Source organism: Eschrichtius robustus, chromosome 15 (genome assembly GCF_028021215.1).
Source record: "Eschrichtius robustus isolate mEscRob2 chromosome 15, mEscRob2.pri, whole genome shotgun sequence".
NCBI lineage: Eukaryota > Metazoa > Chordata > Mammalia > Artiodactyla > Eschrichtiidae > Eschrichtius > Eschrichtius robustus.
In genome coordinates this window covers 52354283-52379238 of record NC_090838.1, presented here as the reverse complement: position 1 = coordinate 52379238, position 24956 = coordinate 52354283, and the positions used below count along the sequence as shown (strand labels likewise).

Genomic DNA, 24956 nt, shown 5'->3' with positions numbered 1-24956 from the left:
CTCCTTTCAGAGAATTTGTTTTGATGTTCCTTTTCACAGATGATGAAGGGGCAACTCCTGTTAAAAGAAGGCGCGTTAGCAGTGACGAGGAGCACACTGTAGACAGCTGCATCAGTGACATGAAAACGGAGACCAGGGAGGTCCTGACCCCAACTAGCACTTCAGACAATGAGACAAGAGACTCCTCAATTATCGACCCAGGAACTGAGCAAGATCTTCCTTCCCCTGAAAATAGTTCTGTTAAAGAATACCGAATGGAAGTTCCATCTTCGTTTTCAGAAGACACGTCAAATATCAGGTCACAGCATGCGGAAGAACAGTCCAACAATGTTAGATTTGAAGACTGTAAAGAATTTAAAGACCTCCACTGTTCCAAGGATTCTACCCTTGCTGAGGAAGAATCCGAGTTCCCTTCGACTTCTCTCTCTGCAGTTCTGTCTGACTTAGCTGACTTGAGAAGCTGTGACGGTCAAGCTTTGCCCTCCCAGGACCCTGAGGCTGCTTTATCACTCAGTTGTGGCCATTCCAGAGGACTCTTTAGTCACATGCAGCAGCACGACATTTTAGATACCCTGTGTAGGACCATTGAATCTACAATCCATGTGGTCACGAGGATATCTGGCAAAGGAAACCAAGCTGCTTCTTGACATTAGATGTAGCATGTCTACTTTTAAGGTCACCCCTCACCCCCAATGCTGTTTGTATAAGTTTTGCTTATTTCTGTTTTTGTGCTTCAGTTTGTCCAGTGCTCTCTGCTTGAATGGCAAGATAGATTTATAGGCTTAATTCTTGGTCAGGCAGAACTTCAGATGAAAAAATTTGCATCTTCAGTATACTTTCTAAAGGGCAATCAGATAATGAATATGTTTTATGTAATTAAGAGTTCACTGTAGTGGCTTTCATTTAATATGGCTGTCTGGGAGGAACAGGGTTCCCTGGCCCTGTACAATGTAATTTAAACTTAACAGCATTTTTACTGTGTATAATATGGTGTCCTCTGTGCCAGTTTTGTACCTTATAATAGAGGCAGATTGCCTCCGATCGCTGTGGTTCTTATTATCAAAATTAAGTTTACTTGTATACGGAACAACCACAAGAAATTTGATTCTGTAAAGAATCCTCTTTAGCTGTGGCCTGGCAGTATATAAATGGTGCTTTATTTAACAGAATACCTGTGGAGGAAATAAAGCACACTTGATGTAAAAATAATTGTTTTATTTTTATTGACATGACTGATTGCTATTCTGTGCACTTAATTAAACTGATTGTGATGACTTTTTATTTGTTTACATACCTTGCTTCAAGTCTTCTCAGATGAAAGTAATGAGAAAACTGAATGGGGGAACATACTTACTTACTTACTTATCCATTATATTCTATTTCATTAGAAGTATAGTGGCAGTCCAAAAAGTACCTTTTTCCATAGACTTTTCAATCCTCACCACCCTGAAGTGCATAACTGCTGCAGGGAGAAGCATAACAATACAGCCAGCTCGCCCTCACTTCAGCATGCTTCTGAATGCAACATGCCACTGTTTCACGACCTAAGAGCTACACACCTTAAAAACCCTGAAGTAAAATAAAGGAATAGTATTAACATGCCATTTATTTTTTGTCTTCCTGAACTAAAATTACAGCTAACAGCAAGCTTGCTAGGACAAGCTTTAGCTTGGGACACGTCAACTATCTGTACTCAGGGACTCAATGTATTCCCAGAGGAGCATCTATGGGAGGTAAAATACCTAATTTCACATTGCTTGCTTTTAACTCAGTGCAGAGTCTAGTCATCATAGTAAAGATTCAAACAATGCTTTCAATTCTAAGTTCATGGATTTCATCCAATATAAATTAAGAGTATTTGTTTTCTTCTTTTTTTAAAGGAATGACAGAGGGAAGAGGTAAACGTTACACTTTTTCCGCTTACAAAAAGTAATGCCCTTATAAAATCTTCTAACTAACTCAACCATTTAGGGTGATCAGCTGCAGTAAACCTTGTATTTCTTCAAAATGCTGCTTCTGCCAACAGAATTTCATGTTCTCTTCTTCACAGACAGGAACTCCTTTACAGTCCAATTGTAATTCCGTCTGCCCTAGAGTAGGCACAAAATTCAGTGCAACTATTGCATAGTGTTCTGGAAGACAAAAAGGAAAGCTCATTACTGCACTATGAAAAGAAAAATGTATCCATACAGTACCACTAATTTGATTTTCATAGTAGGGGGGAAAAAAAACGAGCGTTTTTGGACTTAAAACAAAAGGTGCTAATAACATACCTTCTGGCCAGTTCCTACATCTCCATTTCATGACGATCTTTTTATTTGTTAACTGAAAACAAAGGGGAAATTCCACTGAAAACATCTTTTAAAACTTCATACAATACTACAACAAACACCAAATCCTTTCATGAAAGCCCCTATGTACGAGAAGTAATCAATGAACAATGTACACTCCCATCTTCCAGTTTATATGCCAGCACCATTGAGAATTCATTGTCCCTAGTGCCAAAATGTAATGGCAGTAACATCAAGGACAGAAGCGTTAACAACCAATGCAGAGCTGATGTCAACGGCAAGGCAACTGACATTTGGCAACACACACCCTAGTGGCAGAAACCTGAAACTTCTAGACCAAGAGTTGGGAGGAATTATACTTGTGTCTTCTAAAATCATAAAGATTGCACAATTACTGTGAAACTAAAGCTTCAGCTTTTAGTATATATAACATTTTTTATTTTCCCTGTAGCCAACTTTATAAAGTGGTCAAGTTTCTGTGAACTCAGATAAAAACCAAAGCACATTAAAAAAAAGAATGAATAAAGCAATATTAACAGAAATCAGTCCCAGCTTAACTTTCCTTTAACCTATAAGATTACTTACCAATTCTACATATTCACCAGTGATGTTCCCATCAAACATTTGGAATTTCCTTCCCTTTTCAGCTTCTAATACAGCAGGAGATTTAGAAAATTTTTGCACCAACTAACCAAGCAAAACATACAATAGACATGTTATTCCAGCATATGCTATCATGTTTTTAACCTAAGTGTAAAGTACTAATATAACAGTTACTGTGGTTTGTGTTTGTTTAATTGTGAATACATAGCTTTTAATTATAGCTTTCTCTTTCTCTCCCTCTCTTTCAGAGGAAGAACGCTCAGTAAATTGTTCCAAACACCTCAATGCTGATAAATTCCCCCCAAATGCCCATCTTTTCCCCCCGTCAACTCTTTAGGATAACTTCCCCGTCTCAAGCTATCCTAAAGATTTCTAGATCTCTTCAATCAGAAAAACACGGCCATGCAGGAAACCAAGAACCAGCTTCAGTTCTCAGTGGTGTAGTAGGTGTATTTTCTCCCAATGTCAGCATTTCAGATCCTAGCTTGAGATGTGACTTACATCTTTCACAGTGAAGATTCTGTACAGCTGCTCGATAGCTGTGTCAAACAGTTCCGTCATGTGCAGTGCCACAGTGGGAATCCTTACACCCAATGCCACTGGAGAGGAGGCCTGAATCTCAAAAGAAAAGGTTCCAAAGCATAATTATTAGCATGACAAGAGATTCAAAAAAATTCAGTCTTCCAGTCTTAGTAAAACACCAAAATGTCCCGCACACTATCCCTTCCACTAAAAGCCTTTTTAGCACCACCAATCCTACCTAGTCTTTATTTTGGAAACAGTTCCGTGCTCCTTAGCTCTGTTCCACTCCCAGGCTATGGCTTCACAGCCCAAATCCTACTTGGACATGTAAATATGACCCAGGGAGCATAAAGATAAGCAGGTGAAAGATAACAGCACTTAAGGGCAAAGGGCGTCAATTCCCCATCACCAGATTCCAAGAACAGGATCTAAAACCTCCCAATCCTCCAAAAGTCTGGAGAGAAGGTTCTTCCGTTGTGGTATGTGACCTCAAAGTCACCTGCTGTTTTATTTGTTGCCTACCGAAAGAACACTGCCTTCACAACAGTCTTGAACTAAATTCAATATTTATCCCACAAAAAGGATCCCTTCCATCAAGGATGAAAATCTCATTTCATCATTTCCCCCAAAACGGCAAGGGATGCAAGGGTGGATTAACTGGCCCTCCTCAATATCCTTCATAGTTCTCCATCATCACAAGGCTGTTTAGAGCTTTGAAGCCTTCTCATTAAGCACTTCCTTTCTCCCCCTCCCTACACATCTGCCACCAGAGATCATACCTGCAAGGTAGTCTCACTCAGTTTCCTTTTAACTGTCAATTCCTGGGTTGCCATAGCTTTGGTTGGTAAAATCATTCCCATTGTAAATTCTACAAAGAAAACATATGAGAAATGGTTTTAATAAAGAACTTTTTCCTTTTCAGCACAAATAGTAAGGCAGAAAACTGAAAACAGTATATAAGAATATAAAGGAACTGATAATTTGTAAAAAGAATTCCTATAGCGTTTTGAGAATTTCAAGACCATTCTGTATTTTTTACATATAAAACTAATCATTAACCTGAGTTCCACGGCAACAATTGCCTTTTATCCTTTTCTTTTTATCAAATGCCTCACTTTTATCTAGCTCTTGATAAAATAGCATAATTTCCAAATGTTGTTTTCCAAAAAGCTCCATTTTATACACCTAACTACTAATAGCTTTATGGCCTTCACTTACTGTCAAAGCCAGACACTTGGCTTATTGCTTCACCATCACCTCACAAAGCTTGGCCTCACAGTATTCAAGCCTGTGGGCCAGCAGCGTGTGTGATCTCGTAGGAAAAGTGTAAACCCCAAACCCATCTATGTCAATGCCTAGATACTCAGCAGAGTCCAAGGATGAGATGCAGACATACAAGCCCTGCTGGCTATTTTATCTGGCAGGTAACTTCTCTAATTTAGGGAAGAAGACAATAATCTCAATTCCACACAGTGAAGGGATTAAATAAGTCTCAACTACACCTGTAATACCTGCAGTCACTTTCATTCACTCATTCAACAAAAATTAAGCACCTACTACATGCCAGTCATTGTGCTAGATGCTGGAGATATAGCAGTGAACAAGACAGGCTCCTTCCATGCCTTCATGGAGCTTACAGTCTAGCAGAGAAGACAGACATTAAACAAATAATTATAAAAACAACTGACAAAATAATTATCATTCCAGAAAACTATCAACAATTCTGTAGGCAAAATGGTTCACGCTGTGTAAAATACTGATAATCACTAATTATGGTCTAACCCATGACTAGCTCTCAACCTCCAGACTACAATTTATCCTGCAGCATACAGAATTGTTTCTAGAGCTTTGGAAATCAGTCTAACTTGGGAATCCAGACCACAGTGCAGAGCATTATTTGGGTAAATGGAAAAGGGACCCTCTAGTTCACAAGGGATGCCTTCTTTACCCGTCTTAAGAGCCTTCAGGTAATCTCCAAGGGCTTCCCTGACCTTGGCGGTGCCTGCAGTTTTCATAAGATCCTTCAGTATATTCCCATCTCCTTTCTTTTTACTCACGTTCACCTACAAATCAGAAAAATACAAACCTAAGAAAAATCTGGTTTGACGTAATCTTACAATACTGGGACATATGGATGAAGGATCTGTGATGGTGAGGAAAGGGAAAGAAGTGGATGTAAGAGACGTGATAGGTTTTCTTCATATAGTTTGAGAAGATGTAAGGGGTTTTTAATCAAGGGTCCATTGACCTGGTTGGTGGCCAAATCTTGAACGGACTTCGTAGAATGTGAACCCCCCAATTTGCATACGTTTTATGTGTATATATATATTATATTGATGATGTAGTCCATGGCTTTCACAGGGTCTAGAAATGCGCTGTCTAGTATGGTAGCCGCTTAGCCACATGTGGCTACTGCGCACTTGTAATGCGGCTGGTATGATTTGAGATGTGCTGTAAGTGTAAAATAATATACACCAGACTTTGAAGACTTAGTACCAAAAAAGAATGTAAAATAATCTCATTAATAACTTTGATACTAATTACATGTTAAAATGATATTTTTATATTTTGGGTAAAATAAAAAATATTAAAACTAATTTCATCTGTTTCTTTTAAATTTTTTAACATGGCTGCTAGAAAATTTTAAGTTCCTTATGTGGCTTTCATTATATTTCTATTGAACAGCGCTCATCTAGAACCCCAAAGCCAGTGTAATTAGGAAAACCAAGTTCCCAACATCCTGGTCTTGGGCTACATTTTTTTGTCAGGGAGGAGAGTTGGGAAAGGGAGAGGAGGAGGGAGAGGAAAGAAAAGAGGGAAGGATGGAAAGAATGGACAGGAGGAGAGAGGGGGAGACAGGGAGAGGGAAGCAACAAAATGCTGCTCTGGGGATGCCTCTGTAGTAGTCTCAGGACGAAGAGGTGTTGGTTTGAAATATCTAGTGTCCCTGTGATTCGGTTGAGTTGGGCCTGCTCCCAGGCCCCAGTTCTAATCTGAAGAGTTTGTTCTGTAATACTATTGTACCACAGGCTGAATCTAAAAGACCAGTTTAATATGCTGCTGAAACACTTCTCAGCTGATGGATCTGAATACAGCAAAGTGAAATCACAGCCCGAGGGCAGCAACCACACGTCTGAAGGTATGTCTGAGACAGCCCCACTTTTACGGCCTTTTATAACCTTTAAGAAAGGCAACTCATAGTGGCTCAGTGTAACTTAGTTTTTATATCTTGAAGGCCTTCACACTGAATACGTTCACAAATCAAAAAAGACCCTGTATCAAACTATCTTCATTTGGAAAATATAGCTGCTGTACAAATGGTCTCGCCCCAAAACCAAGCTTTTGGCTGAAAGAGGGCACTAACTGTAAACCAAGCATGGGAGTTACATAGGCTCTATCTCCCAAGACAACCAGAAGAGCCAGTCAAAAGCAACACACACTAATTTACTAAAAAACGTGGTATAACCAAGAGAGATCACAGCGAAAAGCTGAGAATTTTCACTATTGAAGGGAAGGAGCAACGATACAGAGGAGAAGCAGCAAGATCCCATTCACCAAGCTGTGCAAAATACCTGAGCACCTTCCAGTATGTACACTGTCACGTGTATCTGAAAGGTGAATTAACCCAGTGTCACAGATGAGGAGGCCACGGAGGGTGCAGTCACCTGCCTGGGCCCGACTCCTGGTCCACGGGGGTCTAGGGCTTCCCCAGCGCGCTCTTCCTCCTGCACCACTCTCCCACCCCACGCTGCCCCCAGGGTACAGCTATCCTCCTCGGCAAACGAGCCCTCACTGCTCACCAAAACTACCGCACAAGCACCACACAGTCCGAATAACAGTTTTTCAAATGCCCAACATGTCTAACAGAAACTTGATTTAAAAAAAAAAAAAAGAATAGAAAGAAACTCCATCAGATACCTCACCTCAGTGTCATCTACTTCATTTTCTTCAGACAGGTTGGGTATTTCAATCAACCCCTTGTGCTTCGCACCAGATTCTTTAATTATACCTAAAATGAGCAAAATACGTTCCTCAATTACAAAGTAACAGCCAGTTTACATAAACCTGCCCTGCCTAACTGAACAGCCCACCCTCCTCACAGGGCACCGCCACCGTGGGGACGAGGCAGGGCCAAGCCTTCCCCACCACACACGCGCCCAAACCGACCCTGCTCCCCTGGCCCACATCACAGGTAAGCACCCTAGGAAGGCGGGGGTAAGAACCTGGCAAGTAAAGTGCACACACGATCAGGGGCCACGTGGAAGCACGGGACTGGAGTAAACGGCTCTGTTAACCAATGTTTCTTCTTTCATCCCCCAATATTCTTTACCAAGTCAAAGCAGGAGAAAGGGCTGTCTTGAAGAGGAGTCACAAAAGGGACAGGAAGGCAAAAAGGGACACTGAGTTCTGATCACAGAAAGAGTGGGGGAGGGAGGTGTGGCCTGGGGAAGTTTGTGTGGACTCTATGCAGCTGATTTCTTTCAAGACCAGAGTGTTGACTTCAATGACGACATCAAGGTGGTGACATAGGTTATTCCCGACTTCAGTCCCCCTCACAAAAAGACCAACCAGCTGCTATCCATGGACAAGACACCACTGTGAAAATCCCAAAACCCAGAGGTGAGGCTGCACGCTCTCCTGGACCAGAGGCAGAAAAGGACTGCATTAGAAGGGTATGAGGAGTGGTTTAACACTCTGACCAAACTGCCCCTGCGCCAGGCCAATACAGAACCACACTGAGAGGGCCCCACTGCAGTTTTTCCAGCAGGAAAAGAGGGCAGAAGGTGGACATGCAGGTCCCCCAGCACTGTTGGATGCTTCCTGGGAGGGCCGCTGGGGTCTCAACTCATGGAGACCACTGGGAATCAGACAGGGATGGAGAAGGGGGGCAGGGCTTTCAGCAACCAGTGCTCAAATCTGGATGGGCCATGTTCCTGCTTGCAGCAGTGCATGAGCTGAGCTCAGCTGGCAAGTCTGCCTGATTTGGGTCCCCAGGCAACAGGCCAAAGCCAGCTGTGGAGCCCATTCTACCGCCCTACAAATTCATAGCTCCACTCAACTGCTGAGTGTCGCTTCCCATCCTGCCCATCCAGGAAGCCCGACCAGAGAACGTGGGCAGCCTCGGAACCCAGCCTACAGCCCCGCCCAATTGCTTAACACAGCTTGTGGCCTTGTCCAGATGAAGAGCCCAGCAGAGACCCCACCCCACAGAGAACAGTCTCTAGCCTCCCCAACTGCAGGATACAGCTGGAAGCCCCTCCTGACCAGAGAGCACAGCCTGCAACCTTGTTCAACAGCTGAGCATACTCAGCACCCTATGGATGGTGAAGCCAGGCCTGCAGACCTGCCCAACTTCAAGGCACAATCTGTGTCCCCAGCTGGTTACAGAACACAGCCTGAGGCAAGGTCCTACCATGAAACCCTGCCTGCAGCCCTGCCTGAACACAGAGTCCAGCCAGCAGCACCACCTGGTCAGGGAGCGTAGCCTGAGACCCCACTCAACCAGCAGCAATGGCAGAGCCCAGTCCATAACCCTGCCCAATCATAGAGTCCAACCAGTGGCACCACCCTGCCAGGGAACACAGCCAGGGTTCCACAGACTCTGCCTAACCAAGGGTAACTGCAGAGCCCAGCTAATGGCCCCACGTAACCATGGAGCACAGCCAGCAACCCTGCCCAGTCAGGGAGCTCACTCAGCAGCCCTGCTAAAACATGGAGCCCCGTCGACTCACCCAACCACAAAGCCCAGCTACTGGTAATCCCCTACCCTGACCTCAGAGCACACTCAACTGGAGACCTGACAGCAAGCCCTGCCTGCCCATGGACACTACTAGTTGACACATCCAATAACCCAAGTTGAATGGTGAAGGTTTTTCCCTGCCAAAGCAAACCTGTAAAACATGGAAGAAGAGACCACTTACATATACACACAGATACCAGTGCAAGGAATCAAGGCTCAAGAAAAATCAGGTAAACATAACACCACCAAAAGAACCAAATAAAGCTCTAACAACTGACCCAAAGAAATGGAGATGTATGAACTATATGATCAGGAATTCAAAATAAACCTCTTAAAGAATTTAGTGAACTATAAGAACACACAGACAACTAAATGAAATTAGGAAAATAATGCATGAACAAAATAAGCTCAAAAAAGAAACAGAAATCATTAAAAAAAAACAAAGCCAGCAAAATTCCTGGAGCTAAAGAATACAATGACTGTACTGAAGAATTCAATAGAGAGCTTCAACAGCTAACCTGACCTAGTAGAAGAAAACAGTTAGTAAACTAGAAGATGGGTTATTTGAAATTGTCCAGTCAGAGAAACAAAAAAGAAAAAAGAATGAAAAAGAGTGAAGAAACAATATGGATCTCATGTGATACCATCAAATGAAATAACACATGCATTATGGAAGTCCCACAAGGAGAAGAGAAAGAAAGGGAAAGTCTATTTAAAACAATAATGGTTGAAAACTTCCCAAACCTGAGAAGAGAAATGGACATCCAGATTCATAAGGCCCAAAGGACCCCCAAATAGGTTGAACTCAAAAAAGGCTGCACCAAGACACATTACAGTTAAATTGTCAAAAATCAAAAACAAAAAGAATTTTGAAAGCAGCAAGAGAAAAGTGACTCTTCACATAAAAGGGAACTTCATAAGGCTACAGGTGGATTTCTCAACAGAAACTTGACAGGCCAGCAGTGGGATGATATACTCAAAATACTGAAAGAAACAATATGTCATCCAAGAATACTATACCCAGCAAAGCTGTCCTTCAGAAGTAAAAGAGAGATAGAGACTTTCCCAAACAAACAAAACCTGAGGGGGCTTAATGTCACTAAACCTGCCTTATAAGAAATGCTAAAGGACATTCTTCAAGCTGAAATAAAAGGATGCTAGTTAGCATCATAAAAACATATGAATGTGTAAAACTCACTGGTAATGGTAAATATACAAAGTCAGATGATCTAATATTGCAATGGTGGTGTGTAATTCTCTTACAACTCTACATTGAAAGTTAAAAAACAAATGAATTTAAAATAACCATAACTATGAGAATTTGTTATTGGATACACAATGTAAAAATATGTAAATTGTAACATCAATAACCTAAAATGTGAGGGGGGGAAGAAGTATAAATTTCTGTATGCTATCAAATTTATCAGTTTAAATAGGGTGTTATAAATATATTTTATATACACCTCAGGTTAACCACAAAGGAAAAACCACAAAAGGTTATGATAAAGGAGTCAAAGCATACCAGCACAAAAAGGCAGCAAATGACTAAAGAGCTGGCAAGAGAGGAAGCAAAGAACATAGGATCTACAAAACAGTTAGGAAAGAATTAATGAAATGGCAATAGTAAGTCCTTACCTATCAATAGTTACTTTAAATATAAATGGATTAAATTCTCCAATCAAAAGGCACAGAATGGCTGACTGGATGAAAAAAAAAACAAGACCCAACAACATGCTGCCTACAAGAGACTCACTTTAGCTTTAAGGATACACATAAACTGAGAGCAGAGGGATGGAAACAGATACTTCAAGGAAATATTAACCAAAAGAAAGCAGAAGTAGCTATACTTATATTAGACAAATAAGACTTTAAGCTAAAAATGGTCAAAACAAACAAAGAAAGTCATTATATAATGCTAAAGGTGTCAATTCATCAAGATATAATAATTGTAAATATTTATGCACCTAATACTGCAGCACCTAAATATATAAAGCAATTACTAACAAAACTTATAAGGAGAAATAAACAGCAATACAATAATAGTTGGGGACTTTAATGCCCTACTCTCAACAATGGATATATCATCCAGACAGAAAACCAATAGGGAAATATCAGCTCTGAACAACACTATACATGAAATAGACCTAACAAACATATACTGCTCTCCATCAAAGAGCAACAGAATATGCATTTTTCTCAAGCACCCACAGAACATTTTCTAGGATAAATCATAAATTAGGCCACAAAACAAGCCTCAACAAATTCAAAAAGATGAAAATTATAATAAGTATCTTTTCCAACCACAAATGTTATGAAACTAGAAATCAGTAACAGAAGGAAAGCTGGAAAGTTCACAAATACATGGAAATTAAAATACTCTTGAACAACTAATGGCTCAAAGAAATCAAAGGGAAAATTTAAAAACATCTTGGTACAAATAAAAATGTAAACACAAACACTTATGAGATGCAGCAAAACCAGTTCTAAAAGGGAAGTTTGTAGCTATAAACTCATACAACGACAACAAAAAAGAAATATCTCATATAAAGAGCCTGATATTACACATCAAGGAACTAGAAAAAGAACAAACTAAGCCCGAAGTTAGCAGAAGAAAAGAAATAACGAGAAATCTACAGATTCAATGCAATGCCTGTTAAAATTCCATGGCATTTTTCACAGAAATAGAACAAACAATCCTAAAATTTGTATGCAACCACAAAAGACCCCAAACAGCCTAAGCAATCTTGAAAAAGAACAAAGCTGAAGGCATCATACTTCCTGATTTCAAACTATATTATAAAGATATAGTAATCAAAAGAGTATGGTATTGGCATAAAAAACAGGTACACAGATCAATGGAAGAGAATAGAGAGCCCAAAAATAAACCCATGCATATGTGGTCAATTAAGCTTTGACAAAGGAGTCAAGAATATACAGTGAGGAAAGGACAGTCTCTTCAATAAATGATGTTGAGAAAACTGGCAGCCACAAGCAAAACAGTGGTACTGGACCACTATCTTACACCATACACAAAAAATTAACTCAAAGTGAACTAAAGACTTGAACCTAAGACCTGAAACCACAAAAGCCCTAGAAGAATACATAGGTGATAAGCTCCTTGACAATGGTCTTGGCAGTGATTTTTAGATTTAACACCAAAATCAAATATAAACAAGCGGGACTAGTCAAACTAAAAAGCTTCTGCAAAGAAAACCCAACAGGGGCTTCCCTGGTGGCGCAGTGGTTGGGAGTCCGCCTGCCAATGCAGGGGACGCGGGTTCGAGCCCTGGTCTGGGAGGATCCCACATGCCGCGGAGCAACTAAGCCCGTGAGCCACAACTACTGAGCCTGCGCATCTGGAGCCTGTGCTCCACAACAAGAGAGGCCGCGACAGTGAAAGGCCCGCGCACCGCGATGAAGAGTGGCCCCCACTTGCCGCAACTAGAGAAAGCCCTTGCACAGAAACGAAGGCCCAACACAGCCAAAAATAATAAATAAATAAATAAATAAATAAATAAATAAATAAATAAATAAATAAATAAATTTATTAAAAAAAAAAAAGAAAACCCAACAAAATGAAAAGGCAACCCACTGAATGAGAAAAAATATTTGTAAATTATGTATATGATAAGGGGTTAATATCCAAAATATATAAGGAACTTATAAAACTCAATAACAAAAAACAATCTGGTTAGAAAATAGGCAGAAAATCTGAAGAGACATTTTTCCAAAGAAGACATACAAATGGCCGACAGGTACATGAAATGGTGCTCAACATCACGGAATTATACATCAAAAGCACAATGCGATATCACCTCACACCTGTTACAGTGTCTTTTATTAACAACTTATTGACCAGAGATGTATTAATATGTCTTTTGTTACCTGAACGTTATTGACCGGAGACATATCAATACATTTTTAGAGAGTGATACAATTAACATCACCTTGCAAAGTTGTTAGAGCTTAAAATTGATCGAGGGTTCATTATTCAACTTATGATTGTCATTATCATTCACATTTTTCTCTGTTAGGTTTTTGCTCCAACCTTGTGTATATTATAAATGCAAGTTTATTAACTGTAAAATTTTCAAAAATGACACGTGAAATTTTGAGTGAAGAATTTTTTGGTCAATTTTATGCAGATACTTTCTCTGATTGTCTGAGCAACATATATACTAGTGTCTCAGAAGATGATAATTCTTCAGAATATAGTTGATTCAGATGATGTGAATATCAGACCAACAAAAAGACAAAAAACCTTAGTGATTGATTGATACAGAAAGTGAAAATGAAACTCATGGTGCTGGAGAATGCTCCTTTGCTTCTACAGAAGAGTGGATTGAAGACATTTCATGAAAATTAGAAGACTTTACAGGTGTGTCAGGTGTAACTACTGAATGTAATAACCCGCAAAGTGTTAGTGACATAACAGAATTAATTTTTTTTTTTTTGGCAATAACTTTTTCAAGTTGGTCGCTTCTCAAACAAACTTGTATCACCAACAGAATGAAAAATCATATGAAGAGTATGGGAAGGCTTTAAAATGGACTGATGTAACCAATAGTGACACGAAGAAGTTTCTTGGATTAATAATTTTGATGGGACAAATAAGAGAGTCACACTGGAAAGAATATTGGTTGACTGATCCCTTACTTGAAACACCTGTCTTTCCAAAGATTCTGATGAGAATAAGGTTCAAACAAATAATGACGGCTCTTCACTTTAATGATAACTCAGAAATTCCACTTCCTACAGACAGAATTTCAAAAGTTAAACCTCTTTTGGATTATTTTCTACTGAAATTTCAATCGATCTATATACAAACAAGAGCTATCACTTGATGAGGCAACAATAAATTGGAGAGGACAACTCAGATTCAAAACCTATAATCCCAGAGAACTTACAAAATATGGAATTTTGGTCAGGATGGTTAGCGAAAGTGAAACTGGACATATATGCTACCTTGAGATTTACACAGGTGAAGGAAAGAAACTGCAAGAAACAATATTATCAGTCCTACAACCTTATCTTGGTTCACAGCACCATATGTACCAAGACAATTATTACAACAGTGTGTCCACATCTGAAATACTGTTGAAAAATAAAACCAGAGTGTTTGTGGGACTATAAGAGAGAATTGTGGTCTACCAAACCAATTAAAGGAGAAATCTAAAAATCTACAGGGAGAGAAATGACATTCTTATGGAAGGGAGAAGTGATTCTTCTTATATGGAAAGACAAGAGGCTAGTCCGCATGGTGACAACTATTCATGATGCCTCCATAACATCTACAGGAAAAGAAGACAGGAGGACTGGCCATCAGATAACTAAGCCCACTTGTATATTAGAGTATAATAAATATATGAGGGACTTCCCCAGTGGTACAGTGGATAAGACTCCGTGTTCCCAATGCAGGGGGCCCAGGTTCGATCCCTGGTCAGGGAACTAGATCCCACATGCATGCTGCAACTAAGAGTTTCTATGCCACAACTAAGGAGCCCTGGAGCTGCAACTAAGGAAGCCGCCTGCCGCAACTGAGCCCACGTGCCGCAACTAAGGAGCTGGCAAGCTGCAACTAAGGAGCCTGCAAGCCGCAACTAAGGAGCCCACCTGCTGCAACTAAAACCTGGTGCAACCAAATAAATAAATATTTTTTAAAAATAGAATCACATCAAAAACAAAACAAAACACAACAAAAATATATGAAAGGAGTTGATCAATTGATCAATATCTGGCAAACTTCAATATCCTCCAGAAAACTCGAAAATGGTATAAAAAAGTGGGTTTCTGTTTGAGTAATTACAGTTTATTCTATGCGTTTAAAGTTTATTGTAGCCTTAATGCCCATAATAAAATGACTTAACAATTTTTTTTAGCAGTAGCTAGAGAATGGGTAACTGACCAGTCTGGTGAATGCAGTGGTAGTCCCGCACCTGGTGCTTCTTGTGGCATTTCTAAAAGAGCCCCTCCACAAAGATTCACCTTGTTGACTATCAGGTAAAATAAAAGAACATATTCTATATGAAATAATACCCACAGGACTAATAAAAAATGCCACCACAAAGTGTAGAATCTGCTCTTCCAGGAGAAAGCACAGTGAAAAGTATATTTGTAATAGATGTTCTTTCCCCTGCACAGAGGTGCCTGCTTTACTGCCTATCACACTCTAACGAAATAATAGAATGCTTTAGTAAGACATGTACTAAGTTTCAAATAAATACATTAAGTGAAAAAAAGTTGTTGATATTTACTCAAACGCAGGTGTTTCAATATTCACTTACATAACAAACTGCCAGCCACAAGCGTTAGTTTCTGCAAAAATCCCCCAGTCAGTAATGTGTTACAAAGGGAAGAAATAATGAGCGTTGGCAAGGATGTGGAGAAAAAGAAACCCTTGTGCACTGCTGGTAGGAATGTAAATTGGTGCAACCACTATGGAAAACAGTATGAAGGTTCCTCCAAAAATCAAAAATAGAACTACCATATGATCCAGCAATTCCAGTTCTGGGTATATATATCCAAAGGAAACAATAACACTAATTTGAAAAGATATATGCATCCACATGTTCACTGCAGAATTATTTACAATAGCTAAGACATGGAAGCAACCTAAGTGTCCATCAGTGGATGAACAGATAAAGAAAATGTAGTACATACAAACAATGGAAAATTATTTAGCTATAAAAAAGAAAAAAAACTCCTGCCAATTGTAGCCACCTGGATGGAACTTGAGGGCATTATGCTAAATAGAATAAGTCAGAAAGACAAATACTATTTGATCTCACTTATATGTGGAATCTAAAAGAAAAAAATAAAACAAAAAACCAAAGTCGGTGGGCTTCCCTGGTGGCGCAGTGGTTGAGAGTCTGCCTGCCGATGCAGGGGACACGGGTTCAAGCCCTGGTCTGGGAAGATCCCACATGCCGCAGAGCAGCTGGGCCCGTGAGCCACAGTTACTGAGCCTGCGCGTCTTGAGCCTGTGGTCCGCAACAAGTGAGGCCGCAGTGGTGAGAGGCCCGCGCACCGCGACGAAGAGTGGCCCCCGCTTGCCACAACTAGAGAAAGCCCTCACACAGAAATGAGGACCCAACACAGCCATAAATAAATAAATAAAATAAATTAAAAAAAACAAAACAAAACAAAAACCAAAGTCAGACTTCCCTGGTGGCGCAGTGGTTAAGAATCCGCCTGTAAATGCAGGGGACACGGGTTTGAGCCCTGGTCCTGGAAGATCCCACATGCTGCAGAACAACTAAGCACACGCACCACAACTACTGAGCCTGCACTCTGGAGCCCGCGAGCCACAACTACTGAGCCCACACACCACTACTACTGAAGCCTGCGCACCTAGAGCCAGTGCTCCACAACAAAGAGAAGCCACTGCAATGAGAAGCCCGTGCACCACAACGAAGAGTAGCCCCCACTCACCACAACTAGAGAAAGCCCACGTGCAGCAACGAAAGACCCAATGCAGCCAAAAATTAATTAATTTAAAAAAAAGAAGGTGCATGGATACAGCAATTAAAAAAAAAAAAAATCCAAAGTCACAGATACAGAAAACAGATTAGTGGTTGCCAGAGACAGGGGCTGGTGGAATGGGTAAAACGGGTGAAAGTGGTCAAAAGTACAAATTTCCAGTTATAAAAAATAAGTCATGGGGATGTAATACACAGTATGGTAACTATAATAATACTATATTGTATATTTGAAAGAAAGTAAACCTTAAAAATTCTCATCACAAGAAAAAAGAAAATCTTAAAACTGTATGGTGATGAATGTTAACTAGACTTATTGTGGTCACCATTTCTCGATGTGTACAAATATACAATCATTATAATGCAATATGAATATAATGTTATATGTCTATTATATCTCAATTAAAAAAAGGGATAAAGATTAGAGCAAAAATAAATGAAACATGGGACTTCCCTGGTGGTGCAGTGGTTAAGAATCTGCCTGCCAATGCAGGCGACACAGGTTCAATCCCTGGTCCGGGAAGATCCCACATGCTGTGGAACAACTAAGCCCATTTGCCACAACTATGGAGCCTGTGCTGTAGAGCCCGTGATCCACAACTACTGAGCCCACGTGCCACAACTCCTGAAACCCACACGCCTAGAGCCCATGCCCCACAACAAGAGAAGCCACCGCAATGAGAAGCCTGTGCACCACAACGAAGAGTAGCCCCCGCTCACTGCAACTAGAGAAAGCCCGTGCGCAGCAATGAAGACCTAATGCAGCCAAAAAAATAAATAAATAAAATAAAATAAACGAAACAGAGAATAGGAAAACAATAGAAAAGATTAATAAAACAAAGAGCTGGTTCTCTGAAAAGATAAACAATATTGACAAAACTTTAGCTAGACTAACCAAGGGAAAAAAAGAGGACCCAAATAAATAAAATTAAAAATGAAAGAGGAGACATTACAACTGATACCACACAAATACAAAGGATAATAAGCAACTACTGTTAATAATTTTATGCTATAAAACTGAACAACCTAAAAGAAATGGATAAATTCCTAGAAACATATCACCTACCAAGCCTGAATCATTAAGGACTAGAAAGTCTGAACAGACCAATTATGATTAAGGAAACTGAATCAGTAATCAAAAAAACCTCCCACCAAAGAAAAGACCGGAATCAGATGATTTCACTGGGGAATTCTACCAAACATTTAAAGAATTAACATCAATCCTTTTCAAACTCTTCCCAAAAACTGAAGAGAGGGAACATTCCCAGACTCATTTTTAAGAGGCCAGCATTACCAGTATACCAAAGCCAGTTAAGGACACTACAAGAAAAAAATTACACGGTTACTCAGCCGTCCAGTGGTTAAGACTCTGCGCTTCCACTGCAGGAGGCCCAGGTTTGATCCCTGGTTGGGGAACTAAGATCCGCATGTCACACAGTGTGGCCAAAAAAACAAAAAGAAAAGAAAAAGAAAAAATTACAGACAAATATACCTGATGAATATAGATGCAAAAATTCTCAACAAAATACTGGCAAATTGAATTCAACAGCACATTAAAAGGATCAAATACTATGATCAAGTGGGATTAATCCCTGGGATGCACGGACGGTTTAATACCCAAGTCAAATGTGATGCATCACATTAATACAATGAAAAATAAAGATAATATGATCATCTCAATTCATGCAGAAAAAGCATTTGAGAAAATTCAACATCCACTGATAATAAAAACTCCCAACAAAGTGGGTATAATAGAAACATATCTCAACATAATAAAGGCAATATATAGGACAACCCCACAGCTGACATCGTACTCAACAGTGAAATGTTGGAAGCTTTTCCTCTAATAACAGGAACAAGATAAGGGTACCCACTCTCACCACTCCCATTCAACACAGTATTGGAAGTCCTAGCCAGAGCAATCAAGCAAGAAAAAGAAATAAAAGGCATCCAAATTGGAAAGGAAAAGGTAAAATTACCTCTATTTGCATAGCACATGATCATATATACAAAAATATCCAAGAGACTGTTAGAACTAATAAATAAATTCAGTAAAGTTTCAGGACAGAAAATCAACATACAAAAATCAGTTGCTTTTCAATACACTAACAATGAACTATCTGAAAAAGAAATAAAGAAAACATCCCATTTACAATAACAGCAAAAACGGTATATACTTAGGAATAAATTTGACCTAGGAGGTAAAAGATCTGTAGATGGGAAACTATAAGACACTGATGAAAGATATCCCATGTTCATGTCTTGGAAGAATTAATATTGTTAAAATGTCCATACTACTTGGGAGATTGGGATTGACATATATACACTAATATGTATAAAATAGATAAGTAGTAAGAACCCGCTGCATAAAATAAATAAATAAATAAATAAATAAATTTTTTAAAAATGTCCATACTACACAAAGGCATCTATACATTCAATGCAATCCCTACCAAGATTCCAGTGGCATTTTTTTACAGAAGTAGAAAAAACAATCCCAAAATTCACATGGAACCACAAAACACTCTGATAGCCAAAGCAATCCCAAGAAAGAAGAACAAAGCTGGAGGCACCACAATTCCTGATTTCAAACTTTACTACAAAGCAAGAGTGATCAAAACAGTATGGTACTGGCATAAAAAAAAGACAGGTACCAATGGAACAGAATCAAGAGCCCAGAAATAAACCCATGCATATATGGTCAACTAATATATGACAAGGGAAACAAAAATACTCCATGGGTAAAAGATACTACCTTCAATAAATGGTGCCGGGAAAACTGGATATTCACATGCAAAAGAATGAAAATGAATCTTACACTATACACAAAATATACACTATACAAAAATTAACTTGAAATGGATTAAAAACTTAAATGTAAGACCTGAATCCATAAAACTCCTAGAGAAAAAAACAGGGAAAAAGCTCCTTGATGTTGGTCTAGGGACTACTCAAACTAAAAAGCTTCTGCACAGCAAAAGAAACAATCAACAAAATGAAAAGGCAACCTACAGAATAGGAGAAAATATTTGTAAACCATATCTGATGAGTTAATATCCAAAATATGTAAGGAATCATACAACTCAATAGCAAAAAAAAAAAAAAAATACCATTAAAAAGATGGGCAAAGGAACTGAATAGACATTTATGCAAAGAAAATATTCAAATGCCCAACAGGTACCTGAAAAGGTGTCCAACATCACTAATCATCAGGGAAATGTAAATCAAAACCATAAAGAGATAACACTGCACCCCTGTTAGAATGGCTACTGTCAAAAAGAGATAACAACTGCTGGTGAGGATGTGGAGAAAAGGGAACCCTCATGCACTATTGGTGGGAATGTAAACTGGTGCAGCCACTATGGAAAACTGTATAGAGGTTCCTCAAAAAATTAAAAATAGAATTACCACATGATGTAACAATTCCACTTCTGGATATATAGCCAAAGGAAAAATCACTATCTCAAAGACATATCTGCACCCCGATATTCAATACAGCATTATTTATGGTAGCCAAGACATGGAAACAACCTAAGCGTCCATCGATGGATGAATGAATAAAGAGAATGTGACATATTTACACAATGGAATATTATTCAGCCACAAAAAATAAGGGAAATCTTGCCATTTCTGACAACATGGATGAACCTTGAGGGCATTATGCTAAGTGAAATAAGTCAGAGAAAACCAAATAGTGTATGATCTCATTTATAAGTGTAATCAAAAAAAAACAACAAACTCACAGAAACAGAAAGTAGACTGGTGGTTGCAAGGTGGCAGAGGGAAGGGTGGTGAAGGTGGTCAAAAGACACAAAGGGCACATGTAACTTCCACTTATATGATGAGTAAGTTCTGAGGATGTAATGTACAGCAGGGTAAGCAATACAGTATTATACACTTGAAAATTGCTAAGAGAGCAGATCTTAAAAAGTTCTCAACATATACACAAAAAAATTGTAACTATATGAGGTGATGGATATTTTAACTAACCTTATTGTGGAAATCATTTTGCAATATACACATATATCCAATCATCATGTTGTATACCTTTCACTCATACAATGTTATAAATCAATTATATCTCAATAAATCTGAAAAAGCTAAAATTAATATAATTAAAATTTAATTTAAAAAAAAAAAAAAAGGAAGACCAGAGTATTGTCTCCTCCCCAGCTGGTCCCACTAGCCACCTCTAGGACTAACTACTAGAGGAGAAAGCACACAGGGTCAGGGAAGCCCTGTTCCGTCTGCCCTCTGGCTGCTGCCTGGGAGTTGCTGGGTCTTATCCTACAAAGGAGCTGGTTGATGCTGTGAGCTAAGGGAGATGGAAGAGACACAAGACCATGAGTTTCCGTGGGGACCTCAGAGCCCCTGTCTTGGGGAGCTGGATGTGTAAGGAGCCAGACCCTGCTATGATCCAGCCAAGAACAGCCACTGAGGGAGCAACTGAGAGCAAACCCCCCAGCCAGAAGGATTCAAGGCACAAGTGGGACTGCTTTTGATGCTCGCTGAACATTCCCTGGGCTCTGGCCTGGCTCCAGTTAGCGAGACAGCCACTAGGACAGAGGCCCAAGGACAGCTCACCAGGCAGCTCTCTAACCCAAACTCTCAAGAAAGGAGCTGACACGAGCTGAGGTCCAAACACAGCACCATCCTCCAGAACCAGATCTTGCCCTCTCTCCTCCTTTTCCTTTTCCCTTTGTCTTCATATCCATGGTTATTTCAACAAATATTTATTGAGTATAGACTGTCCACCCAGCAAGGAGCCAGGCACCACGGGAGAAATTTATTCATTTAACAAACACAACGTTTCAGACAGTGATCTGGAAACAAAACCAATCAATCCCTGACCCAAAGACCCAAAGAATGAAAACAACCAAAATGTCTATGAACTGATGAACAGATAAACAAAATGTGCTACATCTATACAACAGAACGTTAGTCAACAATGAAAAAGAATGAAACATGCTACAAGACAGATGAACCTTGAAAACATTATGTCAAGTGAAAGAAGCTAACTCACAAAAGACCACATACTGTGTGATACCATTCATATGAAATGTCCAGAACAGGCAAATCCATGGAGACAGAAATTAGATTAGAGGTTGCAAGGACTGGGGGAGTGACTGCTAACAGGTACATGGTTTTGGGGGAGAGATGAAAATGTTCTACAATTGACTGTAGTGATGGCTGCACAACTCTGTGAATATACTGAAAACCAGGGAATTGTACACTTTAAATGGGCGAACTGTATGGTATGTGAATTATATCTCAATAAAGCTGATATTTTTAAAAATCTCTGCCCTGATGAATGGGGAGGAAAGGGGAATCCAGAACAATAATAATGTAACCATATGTAGTGTGCCAAATATCAGTGCTTTGGGGAGAAATAAAGCAGGGGAGGGAAACAGTACAAGGAAGGGATCTGAAACTGTTAAGAGAATGGAGACAGATGGCTTTACTCAGGATGCAAACCTGAAAGAGCTGAAGGAGCCAGCAGGCACCTATCGAGGGGAAGAGTGCTCCAGGCAGCAGCTCCAGGAAACGCTAGTGCTCACAAGTGCCTGGCAGATTGAGTCCAGCTGACAGCTAAGAGCCCTAAAGAGCTCTGAGTGCTGGGAGAAAGGGAAGCCCACAGCTGGTTGGACAAGGAACTCCACGTGCAGTAAGGGCGTCCAGAACTCCAAACACCAATTCAGGGGCCCATAGCAGGAGTTCTAAATATATCTGTTGAATGAATGACTAAGGAATCAACCAACTCTGCCCCAACACAGCCCCCAGCCCCACCTGTACCTGGAGGACCCTGTTACCTTTCCAGCCCAGTTTGATGTTCCACTCATAGAAGAAAATCAGCTTTCCTTTGCGGCTGCTGCAGGAAGCCTCGCCTTCCACCTGCTTCAGCTCACTGATCTCGCAACAGCCAGCCTCATTCTCCACAGTGATGCCCACCAGGAGCTCGCGGAGCTTCCCCTTGGACCAGCTGGTGGCATCCCGCTCTGTCCTGCCGAGGGCCAGAAGAAGGGCAGAGCCGTGAATGGAAGCCCCCACTGGTGTCCACACGCCCACCCTGGGGAATCAGGGTAATGCCCTGGCCCAGTCCAGATCAGCCCAATTCCTCTCAAGCGGCTGTTGGGTGGTATTTTGTCTTAAAAACACCGGTTTATTTGGGGGAAAGGAGGTCTCGAAATCTCACCTGGTGGAAATGGAGGGGTAAAGCCTGGGCCACATGAAAAGGTAATTATAACTGAAATAACTTTTATCTTAATAAGACAAATTATCAAGTGTTTTCACACAGATACTATCTCATACAATCTTCCCAAATAATGTTCCCATTTTAAGGGGTGGAAATGAGCAGAGAGAAGTCCATTAAGTGTCCAAGGTGACAAGGCTGGGAAAGGAGAGGTCAGCTCTTCCCAACCCCAAGCCAGGGAAGGATGCCCTCACAGGCTAAGGCTTTGCTCTGCCCTGGACCTGCCTCAGCATCACCTTGATGGCCTTGAGGTAGCACAGCCCTCAGAGAAGCAGAGCAGAGAACATCACTTCCTGAAGCTCTGACTGAAGAGGGAGGGGCAGAAATCAGCCCAAGCTCCAGATGAGATAGAAAAAGGATGGGTAACTAGTTAGAACTCCTAGAAGGCAGGGCTCACCAGAGACTCATCAAGTTAGATGTGGAGTTGTGATCCAAATTCCTGTTCTTTCCAATACATACGTACCACACACACACACACACACACACACATACACACACACACTTTCTACCTTCATTTTAACTCCCCAAAACTTCAAGGGGCTGGGGGGGAGGGGCGGCGCGGGGAGAGCTTCTAAGGTCACAGACTGCCGAAGCTGAAGCGGTAAGTCAAGAATGACTTCTATTCCTGGGACCCAACCCAACTTTCAAAAAGAGGAAAGTGAAGTCCCAGAGCCGGTGCAGATAAGACCCCGGGTCTCCAGGATCCAAGGGCTCCGCAAGCCCTGAGGCTAAAGACGAGCATCTGCACCTGTGCAGCCCCCAACCCTCCCCACTTCCCCGGCCCGGGGCCCACCACGGCCCGGGAGGCGCCCCGAGACACCCGGCCGCCCCTGCACCCGGGGCACAGGGCGCCGGGCGCTCGCAGAGGGTCCCCCCCCGCCCCGCCCGCCGGCTCCAGAGGGAGGAGGCCCGGAAGCCGCGGCCCCGGCCCCTGCCCGGCCGCACCAGTGCCAGTTGTTCACGTTGGTCCCGTCCTCCCGCTCCTCCACGATCCAGCGCGGGTCCCCCTGGCCCCACTTGGCCATGTCTGCGCGGCGGCGCGGCCTCAGCGGAGAACAAGGAAGGGCCGCGGAGGCGCTACGGCTCAGTCGCCGACGTCTCCGGCCTTCGAGCCCAAGATCAGAGCGTTCGCAGCGCCCAGAAAGTGCCAGAAATCCCCGCCCCCTGCGCCACCCGGCCACGCCCGCCCCGCTCGCCCCGCTGCGGAGCTCCGGGAGAGCGGGAGCGGGGCTGGTTCCGAGGGGCGGGGGCGCGGGGCGGGGCCCGGAGGGTGGAGGGGGCGGGGGTGTCTGGGCTCAGGAAGCCCGCCCCCGGGAGGGGGTTGGGCCCGAGGCGGGTGCGGGCCAGGAGGGGAGGGGTCGGGGCCCAGGAGACCCGGGTTGGGGGCGGCGGTGGGTAGGAGAAGGGTCCGAGCCACGGCGCTGGCGATGGGGTGACCTGGGAGGCCGGGTGGGGTTTGCGGAGGCCCTGGGCCCCGCCGCGGGTCTCGCAAGTGCACGGGCTGGGGAAGGCCGGACGCCTCTCAATGGTTCGCTATTATTACTGCAGCGATGACCTTCAGTGCTGGCAAGCGGGGCGGTGAGTAAGGGGCGCCTGAGAGCGGCACCGGGGCTGCAGACAGGAAGCGGCCGTCGGGCTGCCACCGGCCGTGCTGACGGTGTTTGGTCCTCTCGAGGACACGACCCTCGCGAGCACTTGGTCACCCTGTTTGCTGTGCGACCGACTTGCTGAGGTCGGAGCGCGCCCACGATGCGAAGCGGAGGTGGTCTCGGCGGAGCTCGTCTTCTTTACACCGTATTCGTGTTCTGTTGAAAGTTCCTACGGAGTTGGTGCCCTCTGGCTCTCCCCTGGACGCCAAGTCTCACGCCTTTCCGCCACCTGTCCAAGTAGCACGAGCTACCAAGTTCCCAGTTACTTCGGGAATGTTTACATTTTATTCATGTAATAGTCCTTTCTAGATGACAAAAGAATGTGATTGCAAGCGTATTACTGCAGCTTGATTCAATTTTACAAAAATTAAGTGGAGGGCTTCCCTGGTGGCGCAGTGGTTGAGAATCTGCCTGCTAATGCAG

At 41.9% G+C, this 24956-nt stretch overlaps 2 protein-coding genes across 5 annotated transcripts in view; one reads left to right on the top strand and one right to left on the bottom strand.

Annotated features, from left to right (window-relative positions):
- USP34 (ubiquitin specific peptidase 34) overlaps window positions 1-1279 on the top strand; it is a 235613-nt gene extending 234334 nt beyond the window's left edge. For all 3 annotated transcript variants that reach the window (XM_068565002.1, XM_068565001.1, XM_068565000.1), the window contains one exon: window positions 40-1279. In XM_068565002.1, coding sequence (XP_068421103.1) covers window positions 40-647 — 608 coding nt within the window. In that variant the 3' untranslated portion in view covers window positions 648-1279. The remainder of the gene's footprint in view (window positions 1-39) is intronic.
- On the bottom strand, window positions 1233-24003 carry LOC137777996 (activator of 90 kDa heat shock protein ATPase homolog 2). Of its 2 annotated transcripts, none has more exons than XM_068565003.1 (9): window positions 23830-24003; window positions 22445-22635; window positions 7340-7425; window positions 5365-5479; window positions 4196-4284; window positions 3396-3512; window positions 2877-2978; window positions 2274-2325; window positions 1233-2132 (listed from the first exon to the last, which is right to left on the bottom strand). In XM_068565003.1, exons 1-9 carry the CDS (start codon window positions 23907-23909, stop codon window positions 1960-1962), a joined length of 1005 nt encoding a protein of 334 aa, XP_068421104.1. In that variant the 5' UTR covers window positions 23910-24003; the 3' UTR covers window positions 1233-1959. The 2 variants fall into 2 exon arrangements, with proteins under 2 accessions (XP_068421104.1, XP_068421105.1); XM_068565004.1 differs by having other exon boundaries at window positions 3396-3506.
- Window positions 24004-24956: the final 953 nt, after the last annotated feature.